Source organism: Chenopodium quinoa, unplaced genomic scaffold, assembly GCF_001683475.1.
Source record: "Chenopodium quinoa cultivar QQ74 unplaced genomic scaffold, ASM168347v1, whole genome shotgun sequence".
NCBI classification, from domain to species: Eukaryota; Viridiplantae; Streptophyta; class Magnoliopsida; order Caryophyllales; family Amaranthaceae; genus Chenopodium; species Chenopodium quinoa.
This window is the reverse complement of record NW_018744878.1, coordinates 2,244,573-2,256,255: the sequence shown is the minus strand read 5'-3', so window position 1 is coordinate 2,256,255 and position 11,683 is coordinate 2,244,573. Positions and strand designations below refer to the sequence as shown.

Here is an 11,683-nt window from a genome sequence, read left to right as displayed (position 1 = left end):
GAGTTGTGAATAAGAGGCGGGTAAAGGTCCCTAAGTTCATGGTGGAGACTCATCAGCTGGGTGTGACCAATAGACCAGCACATCCAGTGGGTGGAAAAGCTAGGCTAGGGGCTGGTATTATTGGTGTTATGGGCTCATCCAAGCTATCTCCCGATGGCCTGGTTTCTGTCAAGATTGTGACTGCAAGGTCACTCGCTACACGACTTTCAAGTGGGAAGAATGAACCAGGAGATGTTGTGGTGTTACAGAACAGTAAGGTATACCCTGCCCACATTCCAGACCTATCAGATTTGGCATTGCTACCAGCCGCGTTAAAACTAGCTATAAGATGGGCACTGTTACAGGACGGAGGAGAAAAAGGAAAGGGTATTCAGCATCTAGTCCCTGCATCCATAAAAAAACATACTGTACCAGGTTGCATCGTTACCCACCGTGATAGAATCCTTTAAGGTAACTCAAGGCATCCACGAAATGGTTGTGAACAGCTACAGTGATGACGTGAAGCTGCTGCAAACTGAGGATAATGTAAGAGTCAACCATATATCTGTAGCCTGTTGTTGGTTAGGACAGCATCCTTTGGATGGCCGTAAAGCATCAATTACATTATGGGCAACGCCAGTTCTTCAACATGGTACGACCAAAATCTTAATATGGAACTGCAGAGATATGGGTAGGGAATTATTCCTAGAAGAATTAAGGTTGTTGGTTGATGTACACATGCCAGATATCGTGATATTGACAGAAACTAGAGTTTCAATTCACATGGCAAGGTTCATATGTAAGAGCCTACATTGGATGTCAATCCACGGTTCAACTAAGTGTGGTGTCGTTGGGGGCGTTGTGCTCATGGTCCTGTCGAACATGGTCAAAGTAGGAGTTGAAGGACAAGACGGGCAATCGATAAAGTTGAGTATTAAATAATCGCATGAACATGGTCAAATAAAGAGTCGAAGGTCAACATGTATGAATGTTTTGGAATTTAGTAACGTAGTGTTTGTATTGATTTGTATGTGTATGTGCAAGTGTTTGGAGCCTTAGCCTTACTAAGATTCTAAATTAAATTTTAAATGAAATGTATTCCTTAAATATGAGCCTTAGCCTCAAGTAGACTATCTAAATTGAATTTGTTATGTTTATTCTAATATAATATCTAAATAAAACAAAATCTTTTAAAAGTTTCCTTTTTTCTAAAATAAAAATTAGTTTTTTTTTAAGCTAAAAAACAAAATTTAAATCTTTTTTCAAAGTGTACTTTTTTAAAAAAAGGAAATTGCTTTTTGTTTATTTTAATATATATATCTTAAAAAAATAATTAAAAACACCTTAGAACTGTACTTTTACCTAAAGTGTAATTGATTTTGTCCTATCCAAACAAGATTCCTCCGGTTACATTGGTTGGAAGAAACGATGTATTATTTGTGGTTTAGTATTCTTCTCTGTAAAAGAAGTAAACACCTCCATAGTAAGGAGCACCTCTCATACACAACAAAAAACCCTCTCACGAAAAAAACCTAGTCCAAAAATTTTCTCACTGACACCATGGCTTATCCTCGTGGTACATCCGGGCCCTTATTATTAGCACTCTTTCTTAGGTACCTCCAGGCACTTATTATTAGCAATTTAGTACAAATTAAAACCAATTAGTGTGTACAAGCTTTTACATATGTAATACAGAAGATCCATGTTAATTAGTCTCAATTTTAATTTAGGTTTGCAAGGTAAATTTGTTAATTTAAGAGATTTTTTTAATGTTTATTAGTCGATAAGGGTAAGTTAGAGATTTTTTGTAAACTATAGGGATGTACTTCATTTTGTACAAAAAAAAGGTATATCGTTCATTATTATGGTATACGATATTACTTAATAAATTATCTTGTTTTGGATAATGAAATAGTGAACACGTTTGGTTTATTATAAGATTTTATATTTATTTCTTACTCGTATATAGTATATTTTTATTCAAGAATAATGATTTACACGAGTAAATACTCCGTTGTATGTATCAATTGATTAGTGGTTTTTCCATATATAACACAAAACAAAACACACCATGCAATCTCATTTAAAAATTACCCGACAACCTCAATGATATGCCTTATTACATTTTTGATAGTACACTTATTCAATGTTGGCTCGATTTAGGCTAACACATTATATTACATTAGCTAGTTTGCTACTAAAGGCTAAAGCTAGTGATATTAATAATTTAATTTTAAGCTCTTTTAAAAAAGTATGTTCTTTCGAGAGAAAATTTTTAAATTAATTTTCATACATCAATTGAGCTTGGCTTGTATAAATGTCCCACACTCCTTAGCTTGTTATTAACCATCCTAAATTAATTTTATTTAATCAAATCAATATTCTCTTTAAAGACGTAACACACTGACACATGACCTTCCAAATGATATAGGACTTGATAGCTAGTGGGGCAAGGGTTACTTGTAGGGTGTTACTGGTTTTGTCAGGGGTTACTTGTAGGTGTTATTTATATTATGGGATTACTTGTATGGGTGTTACTGGTTTTGGTCGGGGTTACTTATAGGGTGTTACAGGTTTTGTCAGGGGTTACTTGTATTCTAGAGTTACTTGTATGGTTGTTATTGGTTTTGATCAGGGTTACTTATAGGGTGTTACTGGTTTGGTATGGAATTTTGGTCTGGAGTTACTCAGAATACAAGTAACACATACAAGTAACCCCACGATACAAGTAACCCATACAAGTAACCTCATAATACAAGTAACACCCTACAAGTAACTCATACAAGTAACCCTAAAATACAAGTAACCGTGCCGCACCATGTGGCTTGCCACACTGAAAAATCTATGTATTTCTTAACATAATAAAATCTTACAATAAAAAAGATATATTATTTCAACAACTACGTTTTGCGTGCGGCTGGCTGTACCATGTGACCACATGTAAAAGAACAAAGTAAATCCTATAACACTGATAACCCCAATACACCGACGAAGTAATCCTGTAACACTGACCAAGTAACTCCTGTAATGGTTGGTCACATGGTATGGCCAACCACATATAAGGATTTGTGTTATTTCAATGTAGTTATATGTTAATATAGAAATAAAACTTAGAAATAATGTGTTAAGAATTCCCCTCGTAAAGAAGGATTCGTATTCCTAACGTTTTCCCTCTTAAAAGATTAAGACCCCGTTCACTTCACCTTATTTTTACTGAACTGAAAATATTTTTGCTGAATTGAAATTAATTTTACTGAATTGAAATTATTTTTACTGAATTGCTATTATATTTCTTCTTTAAGTTTACTGATTTTTACTAAACTGAAATTATTTTTGCTGAACTGAACTTATTTTTACTGAAGTGAAAATTAATTTTACTGAATATTATTTTTTTAAGACAAAGTGAATATGGCTTAACTAATATAAATATAACATTTCAAAAACAGAGAACACACAAAGAACACCTAATTGAAAAAACAATAAAGGCCTACCGCGGGCGTATTATACACGAAATTATAACTGCATTATTCACACTATTGGCCCCCTCTCTTATTCATTGGAATCTAATGATGTTTTAGCTTGTCTGATTGCAAATATTCCGGTATCTCTAAGCTCAAATGATTCTAAATTTCTAATGTATAGCTTTCTTTGTCTAACAGCCTATCAAATGTCTATTTTGATAATTTATTACGAGTGTAACAAAACTTTCCTACTTCATACTATTAAATTTATTTCACTCTTCATCACTCTGAATTGAAATAGCCAATCAAAGGCCTCTTAGTAATTAATACGCTATTACTACATATAACGTGTATTCCATATTAGATAAAGAGTTCAAAAAGACAAGCAACATAGACAACATTTTATCTGAAATCATAAAATTTGCATCCAAGAGAGGAAGACCTATCAAATAATCTAAGTAGTGCCAAACTTTCCTCTATCTTACCATGATTATTAAATGTGGATTCAAACCAGATACAATTTATTTACTACATACTCGCCTTTTTTTTTTTTTTTTATTCCTATTATTTAAAATAATTTAATGGTTACATTCAATAAACTCAGAGTTTTCTTTCACAATCTATATCTTGCTACACGTTACTCCGTATAGTTTAAACTAAACAATAATATTGATGAATATGTATACCAATTTAACATGGTATGGATGGTGGCTTGCAAATTTAAAAATTCTTGATTACAAATATAAGCTAAGCAAGAATTGATTACAATTTTTGTCCTTGAGTGAGAGTGGATGAAATTACGTAACATGTAATGGTTTAATAGGTGGGTCCAAATTGCCTAAGATCGGGCTATTGGGCCACGTTGATAATGACAAGGATAACACTAATGGACTAATGGGCTTAATCGGGCCCAATGGCTACTATGCTTGATATTACAACTTGTTTTATAGATACTTCCTCCGTTTTTAAATACTTGCTCCATTTCTCCATGCGCGGAGTTTTAAGAGAAATTGGATAAAGTAATAAAATATGGAGGTAGTAGGGTAGTTGAGAAAATAAAAAAATGTAAAAAACAAAAGTAGTGGAAGAATAGGAGGAGAGAGAGTATTATGTTGGGTCCACCAAGTGTGAGAAATTAATTAAATATTGTAAATTAAAAAGGAAATGGAGCAAGTATTTAAAAACGGTCAGAAAAGGAAAGTGGAACAAGTATTTAAAAACGGAGGGAGTACAAGTTAAAAAGTCTAAAATACTAGGTATGTACTTCGTATTGTTTTTAGTATTTGTATTAATCATGTACAACTATGTATTTAAGACTAAGCTTTTTATAATTACATATTTATTTTTATAATTATTTTAGTCACTAAAAATTTGCAATGTATTTTTAATTTGGATTTTTGGATCGGATTCAAATAATCTAATTTTAATTCGGATTGGATTGAATTGTATTCATGAGAAATTTGGATTGGATTAGATTTAAAAATCAAAAGCTGAATTTTATTTCGGAGCGGATTAGATTTAGCCTAAATTTAAACCGAAAATCGAAAATCAACTAGACACCCCTACATAAAACAAGAGAAAGAATTAATATTTAAAAAAAAAAAGGGTTAACATGTGTATGATTGTATAAAAATACAATAGCATAAGTAAATATGGCCCATGAAAAAAACTCCATAGTCCGAAGATTCTGATGTTGTCCTTGTAACTTGCAATATGCAAATTCCGTGTCATATTTTGATTGCGGATTCCGGAATCGTAAATACCATTATGTTCCAATGTTTGTAAAGTTTTGCTAAACGTCAATTCACTAATTCAATCAAATGCTCCCACATAAACTATTGATTATGCTTAAGTGATTCTACTATATGCATTTCTGTATGAACATTAATAAAAGCCTGTGTCACATTTCTCTAGATAAAATTATCTTGCTTTATCCTAAAAATGATATATCACATTTCTTGTATGGTTCCATCAAAGTACTCTAACAATTTATTTTTGATTGTGAACTTTTTTGTATTACACTTTTATAAATATACCATTTGAATTGCACAATTGTATTGTTAAAAAACAAACTATTATATATGTTTGAAAAAAATACTCATAACACACTTATCATCAAACACAAGATAAATCATAAAAAGAAAGGTCTAAAATAGGGTCTTAACCAACCAGAGTTGACTTAAGTGGTGAGTAGTTTGATGTCGCTTAACGGCTTAAGGACGGTTTCTAGTTAAGCCTCACCAAATGTAAAAAACTCTTGTGAGAGACTCATCCACCATAAATCAGGTGTGCAACTAAAGTCGGATTCGGACCGGTGAGGCAAACTCAATAAAATAGAGTCTTAAAACTCCAATTGGGCCTATTTAAATAATAAAAAAAAAACCCCTCCCAAATGGGCTAATCCTTTCTTAATCGGACTATTAGGTTCATCTTCTTGATTAGAGGCCCAGAATTTCAAAATTAATTTCCACAAAAACTCGAAAAAACCAGTTACTCAAATACCCGCGACTCAGTGAGTCGACACTCGCGAGCTCGCAAGGTCATAACTCATAACCCCAATTCACCGCCATATAATTCTCAATAAATCACCCACAAAACCCTCTTAATTGTCAATTAAAAGGGGAATTACATACACCCAGAAAGAGAAATTTCTCCAATTTCCAGGATTATCTGCTACAAATCAAGGTACTTTTGCAGTTTTGTTAAACTTTTTAATTTTTCTGTTTATTTCCCTTTTAATCGTCATTTTTCTCATATCATTTGCAACTTTTAACCTTAATTTTTCTGTTTATATTAATGGGGTTGATGCGCATTTTAGCTTCCTTTTATTTTACCCTTTCTGTGTTGATTTGTATTATTTATTTTTATTTTTTTTGATGATGGGCATTCTATTGTTCTTGTTAATTGCCATAAGTTTGTAATATTCATCAACTTTTTTTGTTTTGGCTTAATGGGTATATATATTTGTGTAAATTTTTGGTTATTACTTTGATTTTTTTTTTTTTAATTTCCCATTATTTTTATGCATGGTTTGAGTGAACTTTACATTGTTGATTAAGGTGAAAACTTTAATTAGGTAAGGTAATGGTATGCATACAGTGTTTCTCTTCTTAAGCAGATTATTTTGAGGACATGGTTGATGGGTTTTGGGGGTAAAGACTAAAGAGTGGGATGGGTTGAAAATTGTGAATATGCAACTATTGTGCTAATTGTTATTGTTTGTTATTTATGATTCAAGACAATTTCGGGGTCTGGAACTCTGGGTTATATGATGTCATATGCTTGGCCGATGTTTGATGTGGATTGTTATTCTTGTGTAGGATAAATGGAGAGTATATTAGATACTATTGATGAAGAGCTGAGCTTTGGAGATGGTGAAGATGTGGAGATGATGGATATTGAAGAAGGAGAAGTTGTGGATGGGCATGTTTCAGGGGAAACTAGTGACAAAAATGATATTGAAGTGAAGGTGATTTCACAGAGTGAAAATCTTCAACCAGCGAAGAATACAGGCAAGAGAAGGAAGAAGAAAAAGAAGAATAAGAAGAAGAATTTCGTACCCCAATCAGATGTCGTTAACATTGACAGGTTTCGTTTTTTCCCCTGGCCTGTATTTTATTTAGTGTATAGCTTCCTTGCCCTTTAACTTATTTCAAATCATTTTATTGGCTAATGTTTCTTGCTTTGATTAGGATCCTTTTTTCATGCCCTCAAATTGTATTAATTATATTGTTAGCTGCATTGTCAATTTGGTATATCGCTTGTCATTTGTGAATTAGGTTTATATGAGAAATGCAATGGTATGAACCCAAACTAGTTTTTGATGCATCATCAAGCTTCTATTTGGGTTTCATTTCCATTATTATACTTTTTGGCTCCACTAAGCTCTATGAAAACATTGTGGGCCTTTGTTATGACTCCATCATTGTGATTTCATCTTAATGTAGCAACCCAAACTGTGTCAATGGATGTTATTCATGCTACTTCTTCAGCAAATTAAGATTTGTATTTGCATAGGCATGTCACTTCCAATTCATATCTGTTTTTCGGATGATTGCATTTTTATCTTTGAGAAAAGATGCTTTTATCTGACAAAATTTTAAATGTTAATTTTCATGTATTGTCTACAGGTTTGTTGTGGATGTCTGTAAGAGGTTAAGAGAGCGAAAGTCATATCTGGTGTATACTGCAATTGGTGTTCTGGGAATAGCTGCTGTTAGGGATCTTGTTAAAGAGGTAATCCTGACATTAAATCTTCTTATATAAGTTTCAGATATCTTTGTTGTTACTTGTTAGTGCTAATGGGGTCGTCTTTCTACCTTGTATATACTCCTTATAACTGAATTTACAATGAAAAGCTGTATGGTCTGTATCCACATTTGACTGCTCTTCTTTGATTGCATACACTTGCCTGTTGATACATTATGTATTTTGATGCTATATGGTTGTTGTTTCCCGATCACTTTTTCACTTGGGGTTGATCTGAACAACACTTATTGACTGCTGTTGACCATGTATTAACAACCACAGTTTATTATGGCTATTGTCATTGGATGTGTGACTGTCTCTGATGCTTTTGCTGACAGATTTGCTTCTCTTTTAGTCTTAAGTGCCACTGCTTGTTCATCTCATTTGTTATTATTTTCACCTCCCGTCATAGCTGTTACTTAAGGTATATGAACAGACAATCTGAGTGAGTTTGCCTCTTACACTACCAGTCCAGAGTGGCTCTAATAAGCTGTTATATCTGTGTCACTCGCTCAGTAACTCAGGATTCAGGACCCCTGCCCTATAGTTTACTTTGTCAGAAATTTAATGAGTTGCTTGACTTGCTTCTTGATTAGTCTACCTCGTTTTGTTTATATTATAGGGAGAATTTACCTTAATTTGAACATGGCCTGGCAGACCTAATCTTACTTCAATTAAAAAGGTGAGACAAATTAGGATTTTTCCAGACAACCCTGAGACGTATGGATTCAAAAGTATTTTTCTAAGTTTCTGATGCTTTATGTTGTTTTCCGACCTTTGCAGATACCTTAAGTGGAAGCTTATTACTTCTTTCAGTTGTTCAGATATCTGTGCTGAGATATCCTCTGGGTGATTGACTTTGCGCTTTGCTACTAATGTAGGTCTATCGTCTATATTACAAACTGATGAGCCTTTCACAGAACTTGAAATTATGCTTCTTACATACAAGAACTTAAATGAAAACTTGTTGAGGTTTAATCTATTTTCTGTAGATTTGATACTAGATATGTTGACTAACTCATTCACCTAATTTTTACTCAACTTGGGGACTCTTAGGAGTGTGCAATTTTTTGAGTTGGAGCAGGATTATTAGAGCCACCTCCCCTGGAAATGTGAACTCTCTCATTTTCCATTTTCAATTCTTGATCTGTCTTCTCTCTTTGGCAAAAAAAAAAAAAAAAAAAAAATAATAATCATGAAGGAATTCTGTTCTCTTTTTAATTCATTTTTAATTTAATCATTTGGCTTCAAAAAAATATCTTGAAGAGCTTCTATGTGATGCAGATAAGTTTATAATTTGTCTATGTCATGCATTAGTCTGATGGTTAGCTGTTTGCAATCTATGTTGTATAGTTGATTCGTAATATATTTCACCGGTTTCATCTTAACATTTTGTTTGCTTCCCATTTATATATATAATCTTTTCCTCGATCCCTATTTTATATTAAGTGATTTAGTTATTGTGCATTATGTTTGTCTTGTTTAGTTTACTATATTTATTATTTTTTTTTTCTTTTTTGAAAAACTTCATTATTCATATCATAGAGATTAACCTTACTATGAGTCTATGATGCTATTTTCTTCCCCTTAAAAACTGCTACGTAATTTTCTGCATCAATTTTTTTTTTTCCTTTCTGTCTGTAGCTTGGCCATATTATGTTCCTTTTCCCTCGCTAAAATAAAATATTGTCCATATTCTCAATAGCATGTGCGAATTGCAGGTAGAAGCTGTCCAAGTTTGTGGAGGTCAGAAGACTGTTCTAGGCGATCGATATAGGTCTGGTGGAGGGGTATTATGGAATATACTTAAGGCACGAGATCCCAATGCCTATAAGGAGATAATGAAGAAAGGAAGGGACTTTGAGGTATTTTTTGGCCGTCCTTTATTAATACTTTCCTGTTCTGCCATTTGAAGTTTTCATTCCTACAGCAAATATAGTGTGTCGAAGTGGACTGCCAGGTTAAGAAGTGTGATATGTTTTCATGCATATCATAGGGGCATTTGGAGATTAAAATTAGAGAATCTTTGGTTAGTGGGCCTGTGATATGTCAATATTTGCAAATCACAGTTAAAGTCTTGAAGTTTCTTTGTCCTGAATGCTCGAAGTAAATCTGCCCCTTTTCTATGTTGGTACATCATACATGCTGAGTTGACCACTTGACCCCCTTACTTGGATAGTGAATTCATCGAAGTGTAGATGGATTCTTGTTGAATAAAGGAAATTTAACATTTGTTCTTACATTGACGTAAGCATAATAACTTTCCTGCACTGTGTAAATATCAAAATCGGAAATATCTCATAATCAAGCAAGCCAAACTATATAATCATCTGGTAAATTTGGGGAAACAATGGTACAATATCCTATCTTGCTTGTCATTGTCTCATCTAGTAAGTCACTGTTTCTGGTACCTTCTGATAGTCATTGCCAATGGAAATGGTTCTTCTGGATTTGGCTTTTGTTTTTGTTTAAAATTATTTGATTGATTTTGTTAGCTAACTTGGTTCATAGAGTACTTTACATGAATATTTTTTAGGGTGTTAGATATGCTAGCTATTTTGTAATTCTGATTTATAGTTTCAGCTACATGATATCTTTAATTCTTATGTTATTATTATTATATATTTCTATCTTTTCTTTTATGCTAAGCTTACCAACTTTCTGCACCATAGCTTATTGGACTTTAAGACTTTCTTTTGAAGTTTACAGTCTTTACACCTAGTTCATAGCCTTCTTTAGATGTGCAACATTTGGGTTTCTTGAAACAAGTATGGTCTTTTAGGTAGGTCAAGGTCTCAAGGATGTATTCTACTCCTTGTAGTAGCTCATGGAGAATAATCATGTAGGAGGTTAGTATTAGGAGCTGTCAAGCTCCAAACAACCATGAAGTTGGTGGTTCAATTATCACGTAGGTTGGGGAATTGTTGGGCTTGGGCACTTACACCTTAATTTGGACCCAATTACCACGTCTCTTTTGCAGTCTCATGTTCTTTTGATCTCATGTCATACTTTTAACAGATTACTGATTTTCTAGATATAAAAATTGCTGTATCCAGGTTAGTGATATTGTACAGTAGGAAGTTTTGGGGAATAAGAATAGGCACAAAAAGGAGTTGTGAGTCTCGTTGTTTGTTGAAACTCTACTATCTACGGAAGTAAAAACAGAAAAATAACAATTTGTGTTACAACATTACAATCTATTCAGATTCTAAAGCCACTTCTTGTGTAAGAAAGTTCAGGGTTTATGCAAACTCTTTAAGTTATCTAATTATGACATGTCCTCTCCTGTCCTTGTTATTATCAAGTCCCTTTATATGTATATGTTTCTTGTCTCATACATCTTGTGCTTAATGTTTTGTAGAAACAATTTAGGCGACCGAGTGTCCAACCACCTAGTGCTTCAGATGCAATGACCGGTAAGCCAGTGGCTAGCACTTCAGACAATGACTGTGAGATAGAAACCCCAGTGCAGGAACAGTTACCACAGCCCAGTGCTGGAGAGAAACGTGTGCCTGTACATGAAAGGATTAGGGTGCCTGTCTCGTATGATGATCTGCCTGTAGAGGAGCCAGCAAATGACCAATCATCTTGAAACAACGTGGGCATCTGCCTGTAGAGGGGCCAGCAAATGACCAATCATTTTGAAACATCGTGGACATGTTTTTGGCTAGCAATGGAGAGTTGAGATCTTTTTGTGGTCTTCTTTCTTCAAACTTCAATTCAAAGAGAGGATATGAGATCAAGTTTTGATAACCAATTGTTATATTTATATTTTTTCCCTCTTTAATGGTCAATGACTTGTTTTGATGCCAATTATTGTCCACATTGTTCTTAATTCAGGGTATTTCGCCCATTCTGTTAATAACTTTATATTTATACCCTTTTAATTATAAGTTTCTGTTCCTAAGAAAACAGACTTTCAGATCAACAAACTTATCAGTTTTACAGTAAGCATGGTAAAATATCTCCTGTGGGATTATCAGATTGAAGAACAT

At 33.5% G+C, this 11,683-nt stretch overlaps 1 protein-coding gene across 1 annotated transcript; it reads left to right on the top strand.

Moving 5' to 3' along the window:
- Positions 1-5,544: 5,544 nt before the first annotated feature.
- Positions 5,545-11,620, top strand: LOC110705486. The gene is made up of 5 exons (XM_021883369.1): positions 5,545-6,125; positions 6,761-7,028; positions 7,571-7,676; positions 9,410-9,553; positions 11,050-11,620. Exons 2-5 carry the CDS (start codon positions 6,766-6,768, stop codon positions 11,278-11,280), a joined length of 744 nt encoding a protein of 247 aa, XP_021739061.1. The 5' UTR covers positions 5,545-6,125; positions 6,761-6,765; the 3' UTR covers positions 11,281-11,620.
- Positions 11,621-11,683: the final 63 nt, after the last annotated feature.

Bases quoted from the DNA above. Each gene is read 5' to 3' on its own strand.
- LOC110705486 (XM_021883369.1), top strand. From the start codon at position 6,766: ATGGAGAGTATATTAGATACTATTGATGAAGAGCTGAGCTTTGGAGAT. The intron at 7,029-7,570 runs GTTTCGTTTTTT...TATTGTCTACAG, and splicing joins GATGTCGTTAACATTGACAG to GTTTGTTGTGGATGTCTGTA. The intron at 9,554-11,049 runs GTATTTTTTGGC...AATGTTTTGTAG, and splicing joins AGAAAGGAAGGGACTTTGAG to AAACAATTTAGGCGACCGAG.